The sequence below is a fragment of the Chenopodium album genome, chromosome 8 (assembly GCF_948465745.1).
Source record: "Chenopodium album chromosome 8, dcCheAlbu1.1, whole genome shotgun sequence".
Lineage (NCBI taxonomy): Eukaryota > Viridiplantae > Streptophyta > Magnoliopsida > Caryophyllales > Amaranthaceae > Chenopodium > Chenopodium album.
Genome location: NC_137841.1, coordinates 76,704,238 through 76,728,797, shown reverse-complemented (window position 1 = coordinate 76,728,797; position 24,560 = coordinate 76,704,238). Strand labels below are relative to the sequence as shown.

Genomic DNA, 24,560 nt, shown 5'->3' with positions numbered 1-24,560 from the left:
TTCCTGTCAAAGTCCTTGTCTTTGTCTTTCTTAATGTTTAGTGGTCAACTTTCTCATTTAGTTGACCTTGTGTCTAGTGGTGCCAATGGTAAATTGGGTGTGTGCTACATAACTAAATTATTTATCTTAATATTTAGAACAAAAAAATATCTCAAATAAGATAAATTTAGACAAAATACTTTAGAATTACTCATACACTTGCAATTTCAGATAAAATAAGTCAAAATTAATTGAAAATAACCCATTTAGGGAATATGTTTATTTAAATTATATAATTCATTAATTATGCACTTAAATTTTAATGAATTTTATCCAAGTGGAATTAATGACAAAACTATGAAACTACTCATACTACTTAAGGCCCCGTTCTTTAGAGCTGCTCTGCTCTGCTTCAATCTGCTATACTAATAATAAGATCTGATCAGCTCGGCTCTGTTCTGTTCTGCTGAAATCTATTCTGCCCAGAAGCTCAAAAGAACAGGGCCGCAATAAAATGAAGTAGACCAAGTCAAAGGTTCAAAACTCAATAAGATGCTAAGAAACTTAATACTCTTGATTAATCCTTGGAAAACTTAATTAAAAAGAAAAGGCCAAGATCTTTCCAACATAAAGTGAGAACGACAGCATAAAATAATTAGGAAATGGGCAATACTTGAACAGGTAATCACGCAAAGGCTAATTGATAGAGACAGCTTGGTGTTTGGGTATCCTACTTTTTTGCCAAAAATTCTTCATATCCTTTGTGGTGGAGCTATGAGTTGGGCTATACCACCCACCAAATATGTCATAATAAAACCTTAGAAAATCAAAATATAAGAGTATAAGACCATATATTATCTTCTTATGTCATAGGGTGGTGGGATTTCGTTAATTATATATACTCTCTTTTGTTAATTGACTGGCTGACTGCTATATTTGCGAATACATAAACGAATTGTTTATAACTTAAATCGTCTATATATAAAAAAAAAATAAATAAATAAAATTGTAAAACTATAACTTATGCAGAATCCAATATCATTTAACCTAATTAAATTTGTCTTATAAAAAAATTTAGTCAATATTAGTATATTTCTTTATCTACTTCATATAAATTATAAACAATGGTTTTAATCAAGTTTGTATATACTCCTTATTGTGAAAAGACAAAAGGTAAATAACTTAGAGAAAAACAGAGGTATAATATTAATTAATAATTATAATCCCTCCTTTTTATAAGGGTCATTAGTGATTTATAATGTCGGTACTAGTGGACCAAAATAATAAGGTTTAGCTGAAATTTGGATTTCAAACCCACACCAAACCCAAATACAACAAAAGTGTAGTATTTTAATAAAATGTGGGGAAATTGTGTTGTAGTATTAGGCTGTAAGTTGCTTCCAATACTCTGGCTTCATCATTCATGGTTGTTTGCATGATTGGCGCGTGACACATCTTCTTACTTATTATAGCCAATGTTGTTTATTTAAGCTGTCATTTAAGATGCCAGTATATGCCACTTAAATTTCTAAACAATGACAGTAAAAACATTAGGAAATTTACAATGTATGTTGGAGTCTATCATTATAATCGGAATCCTTTTAGTAACTAACATTTAAAGTTGGGATTATTCACATAATATACCCAAATTTTTTTAACTTAAGGAATAGAGAGAATATAGGGGATTATAAGCTTTGCATGCATAATACTCTGTATAATGGTGAATGTAACATATGTTCACTTAAGAATTAGGGAGAATATAGGGAATTACGCACTATGCATGCTAATATAATGGTGAATGTGACATGCAACATACTCGTATAAGCATAGCTTGACAAAAGATAGAGAATCGGAAATTTGAGAGTAGCAATAGAAATTAGTCATATATCGAAGCAGTAAAAGGCATTAAATTAGTGATGATGAAATTCAATTTAACCATTTTCGATAATCAAAGAGATGAAGTTTTCACACGCATTAACAATTCGCGTGGGTCCAACTGTTAAGTTTCGTTGACATTTCTTGTTGAAGGAAGAAAGAACCCTAAAACAGTGGCTTCAAGTTTTGGTCTTTTATTGCTCAAATAAATTAAATTCCCATTTCTTTATACTTTCTTCCTACCACCCAGATAGCAAAAATCTCATTTTTATTTGTTGTCTTAAACAAAAATAACTGTATTTTATTCACTTCATTGAATTCTTCTACTTCTCCTACCTTCTGCAAAACCGGTGGTGGCTGCTTCTCTGTTATCTCACTTGTAATTCTCTCTCCTCTTTTCCCTCCAAAAATCCCCTGTTTAATTACTTCCTGAAATCTGTTATTATAGCTTTGAGCTTCTGTTTATAGTTTCTATTGTTCTAATTGTTCATGTTTATTTAGCTCAAGCTTTAATTTTGTTATTGCTATTGTTTAATTTCTGCTATTTTTGGCAGTTTGAGATTCTGGGGTTTTGGGTATTTTCCCCAAAACTTGAAATTTCTGGTTTTTTTGTGCATATTTGATTGATTTTGGGATTTGGGTTTTGATTAAAATCTTGATTAGGGTATTGGGTATTGCTTTAATTGTTGAATAATTTGTTTAGTGATGGGGAAGCCTATTGGTAAGAAGAAACCTGAAACCCCTAAGCAAGGGGGCTCGGCGGCGAAGCCGAGCAAGGGTTCTGATAGAAGCTCAAAAGCATTTGATGAAGATACAGCAATCTTCATTAATATGTCACAAGAGTTTAAGGAAGAGGGTAGCAAGTTGTATCAGAAACAAGATTATGAAGGGGCTATGTTGAAGTTTGAAAAGGCCCTTAAATTGCTTCCTAGTAATCATATAGATGTAGCTAATTTGAGAACAAATATGGCTGGTTGTTATATGCAAATGGGTTTAGGTGAATACCCGAGAGCGATTAATGAGTGTAATTTGGCATTAGAGGTTGCACCTAAGTATACCAAAGCTTTTTTAAGGAGGGCCAAGTGTTTTGAGGGTTTCAATAGGCTGGATTTAGCTTGGAGGGATGTGTGTATTGTGTTGAGTATGGAGCCTAATAACCAGACCGCGTTGGAGCTTAGTGATAGCCTGAAGAAGACCATGGAAGCGAGGGGTATTAAGCTGGATGAGAAGGAAATTGCTATTGCTATTGAACACACACTTTCCCCTAGTAGTACACCTTCTCGCAAGGTTGCGAAAGAGAAGAAGTTGACCAAAGAGAAGTCGTCAAAGAAGAAGAGGAGGCATATGAGAGGTGAGGATGCTAAAGATGAGCATGTTGAGGTGAAGAAGGCAGAGGATGAGCCTAAACCTGAACAAGTTGTGGAGAAGAAGGTGCGACATAAGTCAATTGGTAAGCAATTTAAGGAGAAGAAGGTGCATGCTAGGTCAAAACGTGAACAGGTTGAGGAGGATGTGCCAAAGTCTGAGGATAAGGAAGTTGTTCAAGAGAAAGTTATGGTTAAGGAAGCAAAAGCTATTTCAAGGTCTGTCAAGTTAGTTTATGGTGATGATATAAGATACGCTCAATTACCTATCAACTGTAATGTGTTTTTGATGAGGGATGTTGTCCGTGACCGATTTCCGAATTTGGAGGGTTCTCTCGTGAAATATAGGGATTCAGAAGGTGATTTGGTCACTATAACTACTACAGAAGAATTGAGGAAAGCTGAAGGGTCTGGGGATTCACAAGGCTCTCTCAGGCTATACATTTCAGAAGTTAGCCCTGACCAAGAACCTACTTATGATGGTGAGGAAGTTTCTAAGGTTAAGGGGAATGCTGTAAAGAGTGAGCAATCAGAAATTTGTGACAGCGAAAAGGATACAACTTCTATTGACAGTTGGATTATCCAATTTGCTCAGCTCTTCAAAAACCATGCTGGGTTCGATTCGGATCCATACTTGGACCAGCATGAGATTGGAATGAAGATATATTCAGAGGCAATAGAAGACACTATTTCAAGTGAAGATGCACAAGAACTTTTTGACATCGCTTCTGATAAATTTCAAGAAATGGCAGCTTTGGCCTTGTTCAATATGGGCAATGTTCATATGTCCAAGGCAAGGAAGCAGGTATCTTTATCAGAGGATCCTTCTGGTGAATCAATGCTGTCACAGATAAAATCAGCCTTTGAGTGGGCAAAGAAGGAGTACACAAAGGCCTGCTCAAAATACGAAGAAGCTCTTAAGATAAAACCCGATTTCTACGAAGGTCACCTTGCCCTTGGGCAGCAGCAGTTTGAACTAGCTAAGCTTTGCTGGCATTATGCGCAAAGGGACTTGGTTGATCTTGAGTCAGGTGCAACTCAGGAGATTCTCCTTCTTTATAATAAGGCTGAGGACAGCATGGAAGCAGGCATGCAGATATGGGAGGAAATGGAGGAGCGACGTTTGAATGGACTTTCCAAGGAAGAAAAGTACAAGGCTAAGCTGCAGAAATTGGGATTGGATGGTTTGCTGAGAGATTTATCTGCTGATGAAGCTAAAGAACAGGCTTCAATTTTAAGATCACAAATATACATTCTATGGGGCACATTGCTGTACGAGCGCTCTATTGTCGAGTTCAAGTTGGGTTTACCATCTTGGGAGGAATGTTTAGAGGTTGCAGTTGAGAAGTTTGAACTTGCTGGCGCTTCTCATACAGATATAACGGTTATGATAAAGAACCATTGCTCGAACCAAGCTGCACCAGCAGGTATATACTTCTTGAATATATTTGTTCCTTGATTAACTGCATCTTATTTCACTTTATTTCTATGATTTGTAATAACAATAGCTTTTATTTTGAACATGAAGACGTAAGCTATAATTTTTTTTTTTTTTTTTTTTTGCTATGACTGTAGGTCTGGAGTTCAAAATTGATGAAATTGTTCAGGCATGGAATGAGATGTATGATGCAAAACGGTGGCAGCTTGGAGTTCCATCTAACAGATTGGAGCCATTGTTTCGCCGGCGAGTTCCTAAAATCCATCACATCTTGGAGCATCTTTGAGTGTGTTGGTAAAGATCTGCCATGTTTGGATATGGCAAAGTAGGTCAGCATGGCATCCCATTGCTGACTGCTGTTACTTAGTAGAATAGGTAACAACTCAACTTTTTTTGCCCCCTAATGAACTTCCCCTGTTCCCATTTTCAACTTGCCATGTTTGTTACTTTCGTTCACCAAGGATGTTAAACTATTTTTTTTTTTTTTTTTTGTTTTTAAATTGAAACTTTAAGAAATTGTTTGATGATATAAGTTGATTGATGGCGCTTTTGATATCAAATCACAACACTTTCACGTATAGTTGATTGTACTACATTTGGACTATCCAATTTCTAATTTCTCATGGAATTAGGGAGATGAATTAATAAATTTTTTCATTTAAAATGCTCTTTTCTACATGGCTTCCGTACTGACTATATGTGCTTTACTGATGTGCAATTTGGTTTTGTTCAATATTGTCACACGACTGTCATTGTAGGTTTTTATTCTGAAGGAGCGGGACAATAATGTTGATGTCCATGGCTTTTTGGCTTATTAGCGTATACAAGCGTCTGTCGTAGCATTGGTGTTGTAATTGAAGTGTGGTCGAGCTGCGGTGCCAGTTCATTTTCTTCAAAAGCTTGCTGTTTCCCCACAGGACTACAGATTACAGAAGAGTGTCACAGATACTTTTTTTTGTGCTTTATAGATAATTTGTTGCTTATTTGCATACTACCAAGATTGTAATTTGTAAAGTTGTTCATGAAAGATTTGCATATAGGATATTGGCAGTGGTTTTGGTGTTATTCTTTGTCATTCATTGTCATATTGCTGGTTTTACATAGCAATTACAGATCCGTTAATTGTATTGCAACAATGTATAAGTGAAAGGGTTCCACTTAATGTTATGCTATTTATTTGATATTTATGATTTCAATTAGATCATTAGATTCGGCTCGGATTAAGATTCATTCTCGATTCGATATTAGGTGGATAGGTCTCATGAGGTCTAGTTCGGCTCATTCCAAGATCAACTTTAACCCTAGGAACCTTCATTAATTAAGAAAAGGAAAAACTTTCTAGTGCTTAAGATTAGTTATGATAGAAGTTATAGAACTGACTCGAATCAAATTAGCTAACGGTACACAAAATATATTCATAATTGTCACAAACTATATTCCTAGTGCTTAGTTGTTTTCTTTAAATTTTGTTTTTATAATAACTTTAGACTTTTATTTAATTCCACCTTTTCTTGTTTTCCTCGATTGTATTATCTCATTTGCGATTTCTAAATCTACTATGTTTTCTTTAACTAAACTTTACCAAACTTAACACTAATTTTTGTTAAGCGGAACCGAGAATTGCTAGAATGAGAAATGAGACAGTGAGAAAGCCACTAATATCCCAACACATTATCTTGGATTAAAATTCAAATTCCCTCCTCTTTTTATTTTTAACTATCTCATATTTTGACAATGACACGTGTTGAGACATTAGTGGCTTTATCACTCTATCATTTCTCATTCTAGCAATTCCTAACCCATCAAATAATAATTGTTGATTTCTCTCTCAAAAAAAAAAAAAAGTTTTTTTTTTCTTTTTTTTTTTTTAAATTTTAAAATCTTAAGGTTGCAGGTATATGAAGTTCTTAAATACGGGGTATGTATTTAAATACGGAGTACGTATTTAAGTTATTAAAAAAGAGTAATGTTATACATAGCCCTAAGGGCTATATAAAATCATTAAAAACACTTTTGGAAATTGTATAAAATTAGGAATTCACGACAAAAACACGCGTAAATTAATGTAATTAGTGTGAATTTGTCATGATTTTCTAAATTTAAACAGTTTTCAAGAGTATTTTCAATGCTTATGTATAACATTTTTCATTAAAAAATACCAAGTAAAATAAAATAAAATGTTAAAAGGACAAAAACGCAAATTGAAGAGAAGAATCGATATAAGTAGAGAGGAATCACTATTAAAATCAATCAAAAAGCCAAACAGAAGAATCTGTAATCTTCACTACTTTTTCCTTTTTTCTGAATCCGATTCATCCCCAAATTCTCACTCTCCTCTTGAATTTGGCAATGGAGATAGCAAGAAGAGCTTCTCACGCTGGTTCTTGGTACACCAACAATGGTATGTTTCTTCATTTTTCTTCATTTTCATATTTTGTTGTTTGATTTTTTTAGTTATTTTAAAAAAAATTAATTTTCTACAATATCCCCTTCTTTACTTTAATGCTATAAAGCTGTAGTAAAGGTAAAAACTTGATTTTGACTAAATATTTATCTGGTTCAATGAATTTAAGTAATTTGATGTTCTTTGTTTTGGGTGTTTTGGCTATATGGAATCTGAAAATTGATGTGATACGAAGTGCATACAATTGAATTATAAAGAAAACTTAATATGATAAAGGGTATAAAAACTGATTGTATGGGATCATTTGAGAAAATCAAGAAAAACTTTGTTCTGAAATTGCTGAATTAGGATTGCTTGCATTGAAGTTTAGGGTTATGAATGTTGTTGCTTGTCTTTGATTGTCCTGGATTTGCAGGATATATTTAATGCTTAAAATGCTTGTAATAAACATTTGGTTATTAAACCTAAGAGAAATTTTAGTGCAATTGAGTTGTTTTTGTGTGATGAGTTTAAGTTGAATTTTCGATTCCAGTCCACTGAGTCAGCTTTAATTGCTTGTTCCATACTTGCATGCATATATAGAGTAAAAGACCATGGGTACACCGCGAACTGCTTTTACTAATAGCTATAATTTCCTCAATATTGCTTAATTTCTCTAATTAGATATGTTCTTGGAGTAAATGGGTCCAACTTAAAATAATGGCGGCGATAGAATGTATAACATTACATGTATGTATATTTCGGGAGATATGCTTAAACAAAAGTGTTTCTCAAATAGACTAATTTTTTTGTTTGGCCGGTGGTTTAACTCTAGGTGTTTGGAGTAATTAGTGAGATTTGTTTATAGAGTTATAGGTCTAAACTTTATCAGAGAAGTATACTTAGCCATTCATCTTTTTTTAGCGGGGAGATGGTCAAGTTTAGTTATTCTAGGGTGATAACATACCCCTCCTTTCTAGTGTTGTAAGTCTTGTAACTTGGATACACCATTCTACATGAGGGGTATGAATGACATAGGTATTTTTCATCGTCCATTGTTATTTCCGTCATAATTAAGCATGTGCTATTTCCCAGAACATCAGTAGGGCAGTTTTTTTTTATAAGAATGAAATAAATTTGTACAGTTGGAATTTTTTGGTTCTATAATTTTTCCTTGCAGTTTAAAGTTTTTTTACATCCTTTTGTCTTTAAAGTGTTCGTCTTTTCTAAGCAGATTTTATGTCTCTTATTCAGCTAGCAAATTAGCTGAAGAACTTGAAGGGTGGCTAAATGAAGCTGGCCTTAGCAAATCTTCTGATGTACGAGGTGTTATTGCTCCGTAAGGCTTTTTCCTGTTTCACCCTCATTTAAATGACATCAAATACTGTGATGGACATAATCCTCACTTTAGGAATTGCTTCCATATGACCAGGCATGCAGGATATTCATATTCGGGCCGTGCTGCAGCTTATGCATTTGGCAACATAGACCCCACAAGCATGTGAGTTTTTCTTCAACACTCAATTGTTATGTTTCATTACCTCTTTTTTAATGCTATATACCTATATTATACTGAAAAGAGAAATAAATCTTTCAGATTAATGAGAATAACAGCCTAGTTATGTTATTATGCATTAATGCTTTTTTTTTTGGGGTGGTGGTGGTGAGGGTGAGGGGGCTTACTATTTAATGTGCGGCTTATTAACTTTAAAAAAAAATGTGTGTTTATCCAGTTCAAGGGTGTTCCTTTTGGGTCCCTCACATCACTACTATACTCCTAAATGTGCTCTTTCAAGAGCCACTGTATACAAGACTCCTATTGGAGATCTGCCTATTGATTTGGAAGGTATGGTCAAGCCTTACGTATATTCTCTTTCTTTTCTGATTCCATTGTCTCTTCTAGTGTGATTGAACTGGTTGAAGTAAATGTCTTCTTGAAACTGTGATAAAAATTGGTATCAATTGTCAGACTTTGCTTTAAGTTGTTTATCAGGGTGTCTTTTTTCATTAAAGTGTGGGGTGATTTTCTCGAAAACTTTTTCATGAACATATAGATTAGTTATTATTTGCTCTCTCTGGAAGCAGGGAAAAGTCCTTTGGTAAAGGAAGTATTTCATCAAATATATGCTACCTTGTGTAATCTCCTAAAATATAAAATATTGATTTAATACTCTATAATCATCATATTTTTTTTTTGGGGTGGGGGGGGGGGGGGGGGGGGGTGGGGTGGGGGTGGGAATGGGAATAATTTGTAGATTCTTGTAGCAACAGAAACTTGCTTTCATGGACTGATAGAAGTAGAATGGTAATTGTGTTGGTTTAAACTTCCCTTGCGTGTATTTTGTGAATCATATTAAAGGTGTGTGTGTGTGTTGAGAAAGGGGGAGGGGGTAAGTAGAACTGTTAGAGGTTCTTAGTTTTTAATAAGGAAAGCTCACTGACACCATCTTTTTAGTATTCATTGGTTAATTGATTCGTTGGGATGGTTTCAAGGAACGGCGTGTATTTATTTCCCACTTCTACAAATTTCATTGTATGAAAAACCTCATGATTTGCTTTTGTGAAGAGAATTCACTTGTATCCTTTTTTTATTTTTATTTTTTTAATATTATTATTATTCAACCAGTCATTGAGGAGCTTAAGGCGACTGGGGAGTTTGAAATGATGGATATTCGGGTTGATGAGGCTGAGCACAGCATGGAGATGCACTTGCCTTATCTTGCTAAAGTATTTGAAGGGTAACTAATATGTTTATGTTAGTCTCTTCTATGAACCACACCATCTGCTTTGTTGAGCCTCACCATCTGCTAATAATATTGCAGACATTCAGTAAAAGTTGTTCCAATTTTAGTTGGGGCTGTTAGTGCTGAAAGTGAAGCCATGTATGGCCGATTGCTAGCTAAATACGTGGATGATACAAGCAATTTTTTCTCAGTATCCTCGGACTTCTGTCACTGGGGATCTCGGTATGTCCATTCACACAGTTCTTACTTCTCTTTGGCTGATATGATGCCAGATTTTTCTCAGTATATTTTTAGTTCTGTTCCTGAAAACTAAAAGCCCTTAATGTTTCTTCCTTGCTTTAGCTTCAACTACACTTACTATGACAAGAAACATGGAGCCATCCACAAGTCTATTGAAGCATTGGATCGTATGGGGATGGAAATTATAGAAACAGGAGATCCGGATGCATTCAAGCAGTATTTACTCAAATATGATAATACCATATGTGGTCGTCATCCAATTAGTGTGTTCCTCCATGTAAGTACCATTATGGAGTATTCTACTGAATTCAACTAAGAACCAATATACTTGTTTACTTGCCTTCTTTAATTACTTCAGCTTGGTGGAAGTTGTTTTTCGTCTCTTATAATAACAGCTAAGTTGGCAGTCTTAATGCTCGAGGTACCGCTTCACTGTTTACTTTCTCATATAATTTCCATCTTCTATATTTTCAGATGTTGATGAACTCTGCCACGAAGATAAAGATTAAATTTTTGCGGTATGAACAGTCAAGCCAATGCAAGAGCATGAGAGACAGTAGTGTAAGCTATGCTTCAGCAGCAGCCAAGGTAGAACCTTGAAACCTCAAGGACTATCTATCTCCTGCTAGTCTGCTATATACATTTTAGTTGCTTTGAAGGGCTGTCTGCCTGTCTATACTTGATTTCTGATTATCATCCTTCAAAGCCAAAACTTGGTTTTCCATTTGTACCGTAGTTCAAAACTCCATTAATAATGAAACTTTCTCCAAAAATAGTTGTCCTGAAGGCATTTTGCTCAGATGGGTTCATAATTCGATTGCCAATTCTTCATCTTTAGATTTTTCTCCTTTTTGTGGTGTATATATATATTTTTTTAATTTTTATTTTTTTTACAAATTTTAGTTTTTACCATTGACTAATTGTTAACGACTTGACGGAAGTAGATAGGTTTCTGTAACAAGAAGGTAGTCTATCTAGTTTAGCCAAGGTAGAAGCTCGCAACCTCGAGGAAAGAAATTAAGATTTATTGATTTACCATTAATAGCCGACTATGTGAACGTCCAAAATTTTCTATACTGATAATGGTGCATGCTTTTAAGAAAACGCTTCAGGGCAAGAGAAGTCTAATAAACATTTAAACTGTGCACCCTTTTACAAATCAACAATTACTGCAAGTCTGCAACCACTAAACATCAAGTGTTAGAATTTACCTAAATCTAATTACCAAAAGACCTAAACAAGATCCAAACTTTTACAGATGCAGAGGTAAAAAAAGTGTTTGTCTTGGGCTTCTACCCTGACAGCGGACACCATCATCATCATCGTCTTTACTCGTTAAAATTAATTTAACGAATCCCCAGAATGTTAAGGTTATTGAATTTCAAGGTTTTAAGGTAAATTTTCTGTGTTGCTGTTAGGCATTGTAGCTACAAGTTTATGTGTGCACTATGCGGTTGCAGTGGTACTCAGACAGTATAAGAAGTGAACTAGTAGCTGTACACCTATTTCTGTTTATGTGCAAGATTCAATTTCAAGAACCCTGTGCTCTTAATTTCTGTTATCTCTAAAATTGAGATTCTATGTTACACCAATATTTTGTAGCAAGCTGAAACTTTCATCTGCACTCGAATCTGCAAAGTACAGGTGCAAGGGTACAACATGTGAAATTACAAAATTTGCTTTATTCAAGTCATAACAATATTGATGGAGAACTAACTCTCAAATAGGAAGATTATGTATCTGCTATTATATTTTCAGATATTTGGCCTTTTGATTTACATACTAAGGCGGATAGCAGGGTTCTCTAGGCGTTGGTTACGCTTAGATTTAACCATCTGGCTTAAAGCCTTAACATACCGCTTGACAAATTTTTTGAGTTTCACTCCTTGGCGGCCATCATCAGGCTGTTTTACTACCAGTTGAAGTTGCTTCTCATCAGCGAAATACTGGCCAAGTATAGCCCTACCTTTATCTTTTCCATCAGATGTGTCGTCTGCTTTGCCATCAACACTAATGAGCTGCTTGAGTTTTACATGGTCATTCTTCTGCCCTTCACTGGTCTGAGTTTGATCACTTTCATTCTTCTGATCGGGACCTCTTGAAAAATTTGGAGCGACGACATCTTCTTCAACTGTAGACAGATACAATGTCGCTCTTCTGGTTCTCTTTGACTTGCTGATATCATACAAGTGTTTTCTGGAACTGTATTCACTGCCCATTTTGTGGTATAACAGTTCAAGGAAAAAAGAAAAATGAAGATAATAACAGGATTAAGAGAATGAATAAAGAAGTGCAAGAAACAAATCAAAGATAATTGGTTAGTTTAAGAGAGTTTTAAGCAAAGCCTTCTGTAGGTATTACTTAATTAAACAGCAAATAAAATCAAGTAATTAGCCTTTGTGAAAGGTAACCCATCAATTTTGTAGGCTTCCTGTCTTATATAACCATAGAGAAATCTAGAGTTTATATGATTACCTTATAAAACTAAAAACAAAACCTTCTACCAAATACAGATTTGGATGCTTTCTGATTAGTCGCCTTTCATCATGTAATGGTGTTACTAACTATCATTATCTGAGACTAGCTGCATTTCTCATCAGCTATTAATTAGGTATCATGCACCTTTCTAAGTTTTGATACCTCTAATGCAATCGTTTTCTCACTTTTTTTTGGCTTTTTTTAGAAGGGTGGGGGTTCTGTAAGATTGTTTTGCTTTATTTTACAAAAATTAGAACCGGAGAAATAATGGATACCATCATACTAGCATACAACAAACAGTTCATAATATCAGTGTATATATTACTTAATGCAGAACATTAAAAGTACAGTTTCCGAGCTCTGATCAAGCATAAGTGTTCATCAACTACTGCATCTTTTCAAAATTGCATGTACGCGCCAGATTTAAGGTATCATGTTCAGTACTCACTTCCTAGTATAAGAAACATTCATGACGAGTAAGACATCAAACAAGCAGCTTCTATCCAGCCTACGTTTTCTAATTCCTTCCCCCCTTTTTGCAGACAATCATTTTCACATACATCTCAGTGTTACTATCCACCTTCATGAGTTGGCACTTTAAGTTGGATGTCAAAGATCTTACCACTGAATTACTCATTGAACATTCTAGTGAAAGACTGAGATACCTTAATGAAATCTATTTTATTGCATTGCACGACATACCCACAATCTATCCGATTGGATCTTGAACGTCAATCCCACAGATCATCATACATCCCCAGCTGAGTGAGCACAAAGAATTGTATGTGTTAAACACATATGCAAAGAACTAAGCAAAAATTAAAGGCACAACTCTCATTGAGCCAAGTGAAGTGATCAAAGTTTATGCTTAGAAATAAAATATCCAAGATCATAGGAAGCGTATGCCCCCTCTTTTCCTACATTTCTTGTTAAACTTCCTTTACATTTTTCATACACCAACCAGTAAGAAACAGATCTCACTTTTTCAATAATTGTTCAGGGGCAATTTCCTAAGCATTACACTAGATTTTCTGAATTAGTCTCTTCAATGTTAGGAACAGAGAATTCTAGTTAAGCTAGGAGTATCATCACAGTTTCACTGGCTAATTAAAAACACTTTGAGGGCCTTACTAGCTTCATCAAAATAAACCATACTTTGCTATACATTTAGCTTTAGCCTTCAGGATAAACCCACTTCTATGAATGTTAAAGCAGTCAAAATGCGCGTCTGTAGTCTGTCCTTACCCTGCACCCAAAATCGACATCCTATAAGCAATACAGATTACAGAACCTTTCTGTAGTCTGCTACATCCCCAAGGCTTGACCAATATGGTGCCACAAACCCAATAGAGGTGACTACTGTCAAATTAAAATCCAGTATTAGTATGATCAGGGAACTCTTTCTTGCTTGATACAAAATCTCCCACAAACTCAGTACTCGTACATTTACGAAATTTATATTAAGTATGAGAACAATAATGCAGTGATTAAAACCCTTAACAAGCCACCTGCTACAGTAGTTGTAATATATTAAATCAATCAGTTTTACTTTCAATGTCATGATTAACACTTAATAATAGTTAATTAACAACACTTTCCCAAATTAGCAACTATACACAAACTATTGTCACTATGTAACATTAATAATCAATAAAATCTTATGGTTCCATTGATTTTCGATACATCTTGAACCAAGAGTTTTAAGCTGTCCTAAAGGGCAAATAATTCAAGTAATTAGACCATTAAACTACATTAGTACCTAATTATGATTTCTGCATTTAGACAGTAAATTGAAGCAAAACCCAGATCATAATTCTAGGCAAACAAAAACAAGTACAGAAATTTAATGCAAAAAAATTAATTCAAAACTCCCAACTAAATCAGACACCAATTTAGGAGAGAAACTCGTTAATGTTTGAGGGATTTGCTTTTTTTGTCAACCAATTACAACAATTGAATTTTTACTTTGATATTGCTACATAAAAGTTGGTAGATTGTGGTTGAATTGCTTGCTCCAAGTACATTTTGATCTGAAAATTTTAGTGTAAAATTGTAGTCCAAAGTCTAAATTGTATTTCTTGAAGTTTGTTTTGTTATAAATCCTGTGTTATTGATACATTGTCCCATTGTAGGTATGGGAAGATTGTGTTTGTTATAACCACTAATAACTTTAGTTGAAAGTAGTTGAATATTAAAAAGCATAGATGCTCCAAAGGTGGGAGTATTAAAATGCGAGTAGATGAGGTGCATGAATGAAGTACATCGCTTAATTTATAAGAACCTGATCAAGCATTATGTTATTAAATTAGAGAATACATTGTTGGATATGGACAAGTGGGCAACATAGTTCGCCCTATTATACAAACTCACGAGAGGTTTCATTCTATGACAAATTAGAAGAATAAGCTCTCAAGTTAAACTATCTTCGTTTCATATTATTTGCCACACAATGTCATATATTTTGGAACGGGAGGAAGTATAATAATACTCCATACAATTATATGCACGGTGTACTCCGATATTTTAATGTCATAACCGTTACAGAGTAGTAGAGTACCGTTGCATAAATGAGGTTGTGATTGATAAAAGGAACAAATATTTAAAAGACAAAATAAAAAACTTTACTACTCGTAAGAACAAATGTAGGTGGGCCCCTTATGACATGTGACTCTTCCTAAGAATTCTCTTACATGTCACACGCTCACATTTTTACCTACTATCAATTTAATACTCCGTACTTCACCATCAATTTATCATATCCCATCGTAGCCGTTGAAATCAATCCCACGGCCTTAATTCACTTCACTTTCTCTGTTATTCTACCACTTAAAAAAACAATGTTTATGTCAGCAACTTGTAGAGGCATTTTCTTTTAAAATTTAATTAAACTAAGATGACCTATATAAATCTAATACTTTTATTATAAACTTGTGACAAATTACAATTACAATGGAAACTTCTTGTATTTGACTAATATAATAAAGTAGGTTTATAAATAGTCTTGAATAAGATTTTTTTTTTTTTTTTTTTTTTTTTTTTTTTTTTTTTTTTTTTTTTTGACAAAGGATAAAGAGAATTGAATAAGATTTATTGTTAGATATAATGTTAAAATTTTACTGCCACTATATATGAGTTACAATTGAGGAGTTTTTTTGCATCAAAAAAACATGAGGAGTTCTTTACATAGCTTACAAATTATAGATTAATCATTAATTCAATTCATTGACAACAAAATTTTGTTATAGGTACTCATGGTTTATTTTTAAATTATTCAAGATTTCATGTTATGTTTATACTCCTTATGAATTACTACAGATTAATCATGTTTGTTTTCTCAATCTTTTTACAAAAGTACTATTTTGCTCGATATTAATTCTCACACACAACTTTTTTCACTCCAACCTTTACAAAAACATCTTTCATTCTTGTTTATTGCAATATTAACAAGTACCATAAAATAATACTCGTACATGATATTAAATACTCGTACTAAAATACTAATATTAAAGAGTAATTTAAACACTTGGGAGTAAATAAATAGGTCAAAGTCAACTGAATTAATTAACACTTGTACAAGTAACTTAAATACAGTACAAGTATTAGATTAGATTAGATTAGATAAAAAGTTAAATAAATAAAAATCTGAAAAACCCTCAATTTTACCCCCTTTTGTTTTTCCTTCATATGATTCCGCTATTTTTAGGGTTTTACAAATTAAATTAAGAAAGAATCAATTCTTCCAACTTTCTTCTTTCTCTCTCTTTCTCCATCACTTTCCTTTCTCTCTCTTTCTTTCAATTTTCCAGTTTTCTTAGAAAATTTGCAATGGAGATGATGGCGAGCTCAAACGATGCCGTTTTGCGGAGTTTTGTGCTTGAGACTGTTGCTACTGTTGCTGTTCAGTCTCTCTCCTTTGCCCTTGCGGTGGTATATAATTTCTTTCTCTCTCCTCACTTCTTTTCACTTCGCTTTTAGCTTAATTTAGAAATTTTTATTTTTTTGCTAATTTTGGGTATAATTAAGCGTAAAATTCACTACTTTTTCCTTAAATTAGTGAAGTTTCTGGCTCCTGCTTACTTCAATTTCAATTGGGTTTTATTATTTTTTTTTTTTTACATTTTTTTCTTTTTTTTCTTTTCTCTTTTTTTTTTTTTTATTTATTATTATTTTTTTTTATAATCATATGTGTATATTGTAAGAATTAGAATTATTTTGTTTTATTTATTATTTATGTTCCTTTTTTTGATTTTTTTTTCCTTTTAATAAATTTTGAAGGAAATTTGGGTATTTTAATTGTAATATTTGAGTGTAGATCTGAGTTAAAGAACTGTAACTTACCAGCCAAAAAATTTCAAACTTTGGGGAATTCATGATATTTGTGGATATTATGTAACATATTTGAGGTTTTTGTTTGGATTAATTAAATTTGTTATATTGGAAGGAAGATGAAATTAATTCATGACCAAATAGTGATAATTTAAGCATTTTAGTCCTGCCTCCTGTGATTGACCCTAACATTTCTGGCAATGTTGGCCTGTATTCAGGATTTGTTGATAGTTGGAAGGAGAATGTTAATTAAAAAGTGCTTTCTTGGGTTATTTAAGAATTTCTATATAAAAAGTGGGGCTTTAGGTTAGTTTATGTTGCAGTAAAAGTGGTTTTCGTGGGGTTGTGATTGATCATTGGTGCCTGAAAGTATAGCGGCTTTGCGGTTTGTTGTAGCCTGTAGGTTGTTTGAGCCACTGAATTGATATTTTTTGCTGAACTAATTTGAGGTGCTTTATAAAATTGAGTTCTGCTAGGCTGGTAAGAGTTTGCCGAATATTGATTTAGAATTTTGTTTTCATTAAGACTTGTAGCAGAAGGGAAATATGTATCTTTGTAAGCTAAGGTAATAAGGTGGAAGCTTCCTGTAAATACTGACGAACTCAAGATAATAAATGGTGGTTTAGTTTGGTACTATGGATTTTTGAAGTAGTAACATTGAGGGAAGGTCATTGTTTTTCAGTGGTATCTTGGTGTAAAAAGACACAAACGATATAATGGGTTCTCAAATAAATGTATTTTGTGCTTCCTTTTGTTTGTTGAGCTATCATCAAGCAGGCTAGAAGTAGGAACTATGTAGTAGTGGCTTTTGTTTATGAGAGTAAATGCAAGTTGATTTGAGCTGAATTGAGTCTTTGAGGATTATCACTTAGGTTTTAGGGGCTAAGTAATTATGGGCTGATATTTATCATGGGTTCATTTTTGAAAGGTCATTTGCCTTTGATGTTGTGATTTTGTTAATTCTGTATACTCTCTAGCTTTTCGCTGTACAAAGAAGAATATTTATGTTGGCCTATTGGGTGTTTGGACACACTCTGTCGTAGAGTATCTACAAATATTAATTATTGTTTCCTTATGTTAGGTACACAAGCAGAAAGTCATGCTGTGTTATGTTTAGTAGGAGTGTGAAGATTTAAGTTCTAGGTTATGGCTCTTCAAAGGTTGCTTGTTACGTTTTTTAATATATTCAATCCATTGCATTTATATGATGAATTAGGTTGGTGACGAAATATTGCGAGCTCAAATTTAAAAGCTAACAAATAAAATGTGGTAGAGGGATTAAACAATTTGTGTTTTTGCTTTACTTAAGAAAGACCTTGTTGCCTTAATAATCTGGGGCTGACTGTCTCTCAAAGATGGCCTAAAGCCCACTTTAAAATTTCAAGGATGAAAGTGGAAGATTTGTGGTTCCCCATGAGTCTGCTAGCAGTGATGAGGGTTTTAGTTTAGGACTTATAGAGAAAGGAGCTTGGTCAATAATCTCTGTTCATATCATTTCTATTCTTGATTGCTTGACAGAAAATTCATGCAGGATTGCCAACACTGAGTAATGTGTGGAAGTAGAACTGCCTACCTGGGTGCATATCTAGTCAAAATGTAGGTGGTTTGCTCTGCTTAGATAAGTGACAATTCCATTGAAGTTGTAAAACTAATGAGCAAGCATAAAGGTAAACATGGTCACTGTGCAATACTTGACCAGTTCAGGGCTTCAGGCCAGCTTGTGCTGGGAGCACTCATTGTTGTCTTTGGGTAAGGATTTGACTTGTCAGCTCATCTGAGTGTTTCCATCTTTTTCCCCCCTTTTCCCATTGATTTCTTCTGCTACGCACTCCCTTGTTGTTCCTGTTGAATAAACCTGCTGTCTCCATAATTCAATGTGGTTTGCCTTCCTCCCATATTGTGTGGGTTGCCTTGTCTAATGTCCTGGCTATCCAACCCAAATTTGACTTCGACACTCCTATCCTCATTCTATGATTTGTCTTTTTAGGTTATCTGGCGTTATTAGTTATCCAAAACTTCGTAAATACTACCCTTATATTAGTGGAGTATCTGGCATGTATAAGGAGAATTGCTGTGGAAAAAGGCTTATGGGTGGTTATGTGGAAGAGTGGAACATGTAAACTGATGATTTCCCCGCTGAAGATTCCAAGATGTACTTTTGCAGTTTTGTCAAGCCCATTAGAGTTATAATGATATATTAATGAGAAGATTTGTGATCCCTGTTATAGTGAATCAGCGATGGTACTGTCACTGCTTGTTTATCACCTGATGTGATGTGAATTTGAATTGACATGACTTCCCTTGGTTTGCAGCCAAGCCAATGTCAATAAAGGGCTTTTTCTCTTACTTTTTGTGAAAATTGATTGATCAAGAGATTGATTTTTGGGATATGATCTTTATTAAAGCTAAGATACGTATGCTTACAATAGCATCCTCAAATCTCAATTTAAGGGCTTCCCATATCTGTTTCTTTGGGTTAAATGTGGAGTTTGGATCCACACTAGGCTTTTCCATAGAACAAATTTATGGCAATCAACGAGTGAAGCCAATCCAGACGTAGGGATAAAATCATAGTGCCAGATGACGCTGGTTGCACAAGTAATTGAACTGCTGGATTTTGCTTTGATTGATTGGCAAACCTAGGCAATTTAATCACGGAGTATGTAGTTTTTTTAATCTGATAACCTAATACTAGGATACATTGGCCCAGATGTTTTGATCAAAAGAGAATTTCGCCTGAGAATATCTGATTCAATGTTGGTCCTGCTTGAAGTGATGCTACTTGTAATTTAATTTCATCAAATCCTAGCTAATCTTGAGTCTTCTTATTGTTGTCTGATTATTCTTGTCTATCTTTGAGAGTTATTGCCGTGTTTTAATATTTCTCAGCTGACATTCATCCTTGGCCACTTGGTTTGTTTCAGTTAGGATCTTTGCCACAAGGTGGTATTGTGCTGCCACAGGAACCTGCTTTGTTCAATTGGTCAGTAACCCTTTGGGATTAAAAGTTAAAACTATTGTCATGTTGAGGCGGCAAGTTCATATAACTGGAATATTAATGTCTTTGCAGGCTTCCATTATCTGAGTTCCACCATACTGAAAAACCTGATTCAGAGAATAAAGATGCAGACGAAGAAGATGATGATGACGATGACGACGAAGCTGAAGGTGATGAGAAGGCTGGTGGTGAAGAAGGTGGTGAGGACGAAGGCGAGGAGGTGAACGATGAGGAAGGTGATGCCGAGGAAGAGCCAGAGGCCAATGGAGAAGGAGTTGAAGGGGAGGGAGAAGATGATGATGACGAGGAGGAGGAAGATGATGACGATGACGATGACGACGATGATGACGAGGATGGTGGAGATGACGACGAGGAAGAAGAGGAGGAAGAAGAAGATGAAGAAGAAGAGGGAGAGGAGCCACCATCTAAGAAGAGGAAAGGAGCTTAATAGCGAAACCCCCTTTAACACTTTTTTTTTATTCCTTTTCAATTTTCTTTCAAGGGGTGAGGATTCTGAAAAATGTTGGGTAGCCTTTGTTCAAATTCGAGGATTAAGCTTGTTACGAATGTAGAAAAAAAAAATATTGAAGTGTTCATGTATTAACCCATGTGATGTTACCAATTTTAGAAAATAATTACTTTTTTTAGTGTACCACTTCATGTTTTTAGCAATAATATATACTCTTCCCTGGTTCTTCATCATGCTTGTTTTTATCAATACGTACGGAGTATGTCTTGTTTGGTGTATAAAAGCGATACAAATGGGGTTTTATAAAAGCGATTTGGTGTATAAAAGCAATACAAATGGGGTGTTATAAAAGCGATACACAACATATACTCTCCACTCTCGAAGTCTCGAACAACTAAGTGACAATAAGAAGAAAAAAAAACATACATTGATCGATCAAGTTCTTGCAAAAGACAATAAACACTAGATTTATTTTAAACTATGTCCATAATTTGACATTGAAGCTAGCAAATTAAGCACATTTACTAGCAAATAACAACCGCAGAATCTGGGATCCAAACAACAGGAGTATCCCAAGCATAAGAGAAGTTGACATGTTGACCTGGCTTCAAAATATTATTGTCAATAAGAACGCATTTATCTCCATCTTTTGAGAAAATAGTTGGATCAACTGGTTCAACAGTTAGCCAATTGTTGCAGTTTCTAAATGTAATGTTACTCATTGAACAATTCGGGCAGGTTTGTAGCATTGTCACGTTCCATTCTTGTTTCCCTAGTATTACTCTTTCACTTCTTTCTACTTCATATTGGATGTTGTTCAAATCACACGTGAATCCTTGTCAATTTTGTAAACAAAGATGTTATCAATAATACATACAAGTCGCGTTAATGGTAGAAAATTTGCATGTAACTAGGTATTTCAAAACTAGGAATTTTTTAACTATCATACATTTCTCCAATCGTAGTATGAAGAGTGAATAAATGAATGTGATGGACCATGTATAGGATGAGGGCAACTCAATATATAGTCGTGTAGGGACGAGGGCAACTTAATATATGATTGGTAATAGACAACATAGTATATCATGCAGAGGTATTTTGGTAAATTCATTCAACGACGAATCTTTTTGAGAATTAAATATCATAAAATATTTCCAATACTTCACCTAAAAATTAGTTTTTACTCCACATAATATTGTTTCTTCAAATCAATTACATTATCAACATGATTATTAAATTCAGATAATTACACGATAAGATATTTTCGTTTTCCATAATTGAAAAAACGGTTCATCCTAAAATTCCATGACCAAAAGCTCAAAAGGTATATTAAAAAAGCATTACAAAATAAAAAAGAAGCAGAGCTTGTACCTGTATATAGGAGGCCCAAAATAATAATTGCAAAAACCCAAAAATTACCACCTTTTGCCATTGAATATTTAAGGAGTTCTTCTCGTTCTCACAGAATTTATAGGTTAAGAAATACGTAGTAATAATACTGATTGAGGATTTGAGGTTGTATTCCCATTTTAAGAAGATCCTTTGGGCCGGGTTACCATAATGAATTAGATTAGATACTCAACCAAATTTATAATTAGGATTTTAAAAAAAAAATAATATTAGGATTTGCTTAAATAAAGTAGTACTCCATATTAAATTCCTAGTGGATTAGTCACTACTCACTAGTGGTTACTTATACCATATTTGCATAGTCAAATTTAAAATGATGTTTTATAAACCAAATGATATATAGCACTGAAACAAACTGTATCAAAGAAGGCAAATTTCTGCAATTCAAATTATCTATCTTTGTTAGGAGAGTTTGAATTACAATAGTTTTAGGCACTTTATAAAATAAACTGTATCAGAAAGTGTAACACTTATATTATTGTAACACGGCCGTATTAGATAAGTGTAACATTTAATTTATTAAAACACGGATGAAGTACATGGAACAAATATAAAATGATAACTCTTTTTGAAAGCAAATGTATAGGGCACTCTTTTTGAAAGCAGGCAAGTTGTGCATGCATGTAAAATTTGATTTTCACCAATCTCATATCAAAAAATAAAATTTCTACAAATTTCTACATTCTAGCTAGTATACATTCAGCATACCTTCTTTAATTTCTAATTATCCATTGCTAAAAGAGAATTCTTTTTTTTTTTTTTTGTTAGGAAAACTCAAAACTATTTTTATCCGAATAAGCCACAAGGGCATTATCAATCATTAACCAAACGTGAAAGGGGATATGAATATGTGACATATCATATACGAGCCCTCATCAAGAAAAATAAAACCAATTCAAGGTTTGAATAGCACTTCAAATGCTCATCATCCTACCATTATCTCTTTCAAACAACATATTGGTGATGTAAATGGAGATAGAATTCAATTGAAACAATTCATCATTCTCTTTTACCAAAATAGGAATCCTTCTCTTTGCCTTTCTATTATCTTTACAAGTTAAAGTCGAAATCGTGGCCGAACTTGTCCTATTATTAGCTTCAAAATAATCCTTAGATTGTAAGGCTTTAAGCCCTCCTTCTAAATCCACAATAACATCCAAATATTGCTCCAAAAATAGCTTCAAGACCCGAATAGTACGCAGATCGGTATGTGGATTATCTCTTAGAAGATTTTCTATCCTAGATTTTGTAGCAATGGCTTTTGATATGCCCAAATTTAAGGAAATATAACCTAGTTGCTCAATTGTGATTGTTGCTTCGGAGCTCCGTATGTTTGACCCGAGTATCCGTAAGCAGAAATCATACCTTACATCCGGATCATCCTTTGAAATTTGTTTGCAAGTATCCGGGATTATGCTTGAAGCATTTGTTGAAGAATGTAGTAACAAGAAAAATATGACAAAAGAGATGAACATTATTTTATTGATGATAATTTGCTAGAATAATGTTTCATTTTCTTGTAGCCTAAAACTAATTTAGGCTTTCAATTTTGATGGATAATAGTCTAAATTGTAATTTTTCCTTGTATATGTTGAATGGTTAAAATTAAATCCAACCTGTCACACAAGGAAATTGAAAAATTTTATGGTTCTATTTTTGTTTGCTTATTATTATGATTTCCTTTGAATGACTAATTTATTTCCTTTTAAAAAAAAAAAACCAATATTACCTAATACGCTAAACTTTTTTTTTTTTTGAAACAACCTAATACGCTAAACTCCTTACGTATTGCGTATATAAAAAGCATATTATATTTAATTTGAGCTATTTTTGGCCCATTATATATATATAAATGTATGATAGAATAACTCAACTGCTATTTGTCGCTCCCATTTTACCAGGTAACGCTCCCTTTTTGACTTGAATGGACAACTATGCCCTTTATGCAATTTGTGTTATAAAAAGGACCTTGTTCCCCATTTGGACACATTACATGAAACGGTCCCCTCACTTCACGACCTTGCTGTCCCGAGCCTCCCAAAATCGGTCCCCACGACCTTGCAACCAAATCGGTCCCCACGACCACCTAAATTTTATATTTTAAAAAATCGTGAAATTTTCCGACGGGTCTTGGGTCATGGACGGCGAGTGGAACATACATACGCCAAAGAATGCGTCGGATCATTCTGTAAGTTTTTTTTTTTTATTTTTTTTTATTTTCGGCAATTAGGACATCCGCCTAAAATTTCCGGATGTCCTAGGTACATCCGCCTAAAATTTCCGGATGTACCATGGAACATCCGGAAATTTTAAGCGGAAGTTGGGATCCGCCTGAAAAATCCGGATGTTCCATGGTACATCCGAAAATTTTAGGCGGATGTACCAAGGGACATCCGGAAATTTTAGGCGGATGTCCCTGTTCATATTTTTTTTTTTTAAAAATGTTAAGTACGTTTATTTAAATTTTTTTTATGTTAATTAAGTTTTTTTTTTTATGTTTTTTTTTCGTGGTCTTGTGATTATTGTTGTGATTTAGTATTTGATAATTAATGTAATTTATTTGTATTAATATGATTATTAGTAATATGATTATTTTTTGTTACATTATTATTATTATTATTATTTATATTATTATTATTATTATTATTATTATTATTATTATTATTATTATTATTATTATTATTATTATTATTATTATTATTATTATTATTATTATTGTAGTTGTTGTTGTTGTTGATATTATTGTTGTTGTTGTAGTTGATATTATTATTGTTGTTGTTGTTGTTATTTTTATTGTTGTTGATATTGTTATTATTAATTAGAAGAAATATAATTTTAATATTATTATTATTATTA

General features: G+C 33.7%; 3 protein-coding genes across 4 annotated transcripts; all 3 read left to right on the top strand.

Moving 5' to 3' along the window:
• The first annotated feature begins 2,067 nt into the window (after positions 1-2,067).
• LOC145642487 (protein PHOX4-like) lies at positions 2,068-5,860 on the top strand. 2 transcript variants are annotated; one of them, XM_081693691.1, is made up of 4 exons: positions 2,069-2,233; positions 2,558-4,645; positions 4,794-5,031; positions 5,415-5,860. In XM_081693691.1, exons 2-3 carry the CDS (start codon positions 2,560-2,562, stop codon positions 4,940-4,942), a joined length of 2,235 nt encoding a protein of 744 aa, XP_081549817.1. In that variant the 5' UTR covers positions 2,069-2,233; positions 2,558-2,559; the 3' UTR covers positions 4,943-5,031; positions 5,415-5,860. The 2 variants fall into 2 exon arrangements, with proteins under 2 accessions (XP_081549816.1, XP_081549817.1); XM_081693690.1 differs by having other exon boundaries at positions 2,068-4,645.
• Positions 5,861-6,859: 999 nt separating this feature from the next.
• On the top strand, positions 6,860-10,866 carry LOC145556813 (uncharacterized). Its single transcript, XM_081618462.1, has 8 exons — positions 6,860-7,057; positions 8,294-8,378; positions 8,472-8,540; positions 8,773-8,885; positions 9,666-9,777; positions 9,862-10,005; positions 10,126-10,300; positions 10,498-10,866. The coding sequence occupies exons 1-8, from the start codon at positions 7,006-7,008 to the stop codon at positions 10,621-10,623; spliced, it is 876 nt and encodes a 291-aa protein (XP_081474588.1). The 5' UTR covers positions 6,860-7,005; the 3' UTR covers positions 10,624-10,866.
• A 5,333-nt stretch (positions 10,867-16,199) lies between these two features.
• On the top strand, positions 16,200-20,480 carry LOC145642485 (uncharacterized). Its single transcript, XM_081693689.1, has 3 exons — positions 16,200-16,428; positions 19,752-19,810; positions 19,898-20,480. Exons 1-3 carry the CDS (start codon positions 16,327-16,329, stop codon positions 20,271-20,273), a joined length of 537 nt encoding a protein of 178 aa, XP_081549815.1. The 5' UTR covers positions 16,200-16,326; the 3' UTR covers positions 20,274-20,480.
• The last annotated feature ends 4,080 nt before the right edge of the window (positions 20,481-24,560 follow it).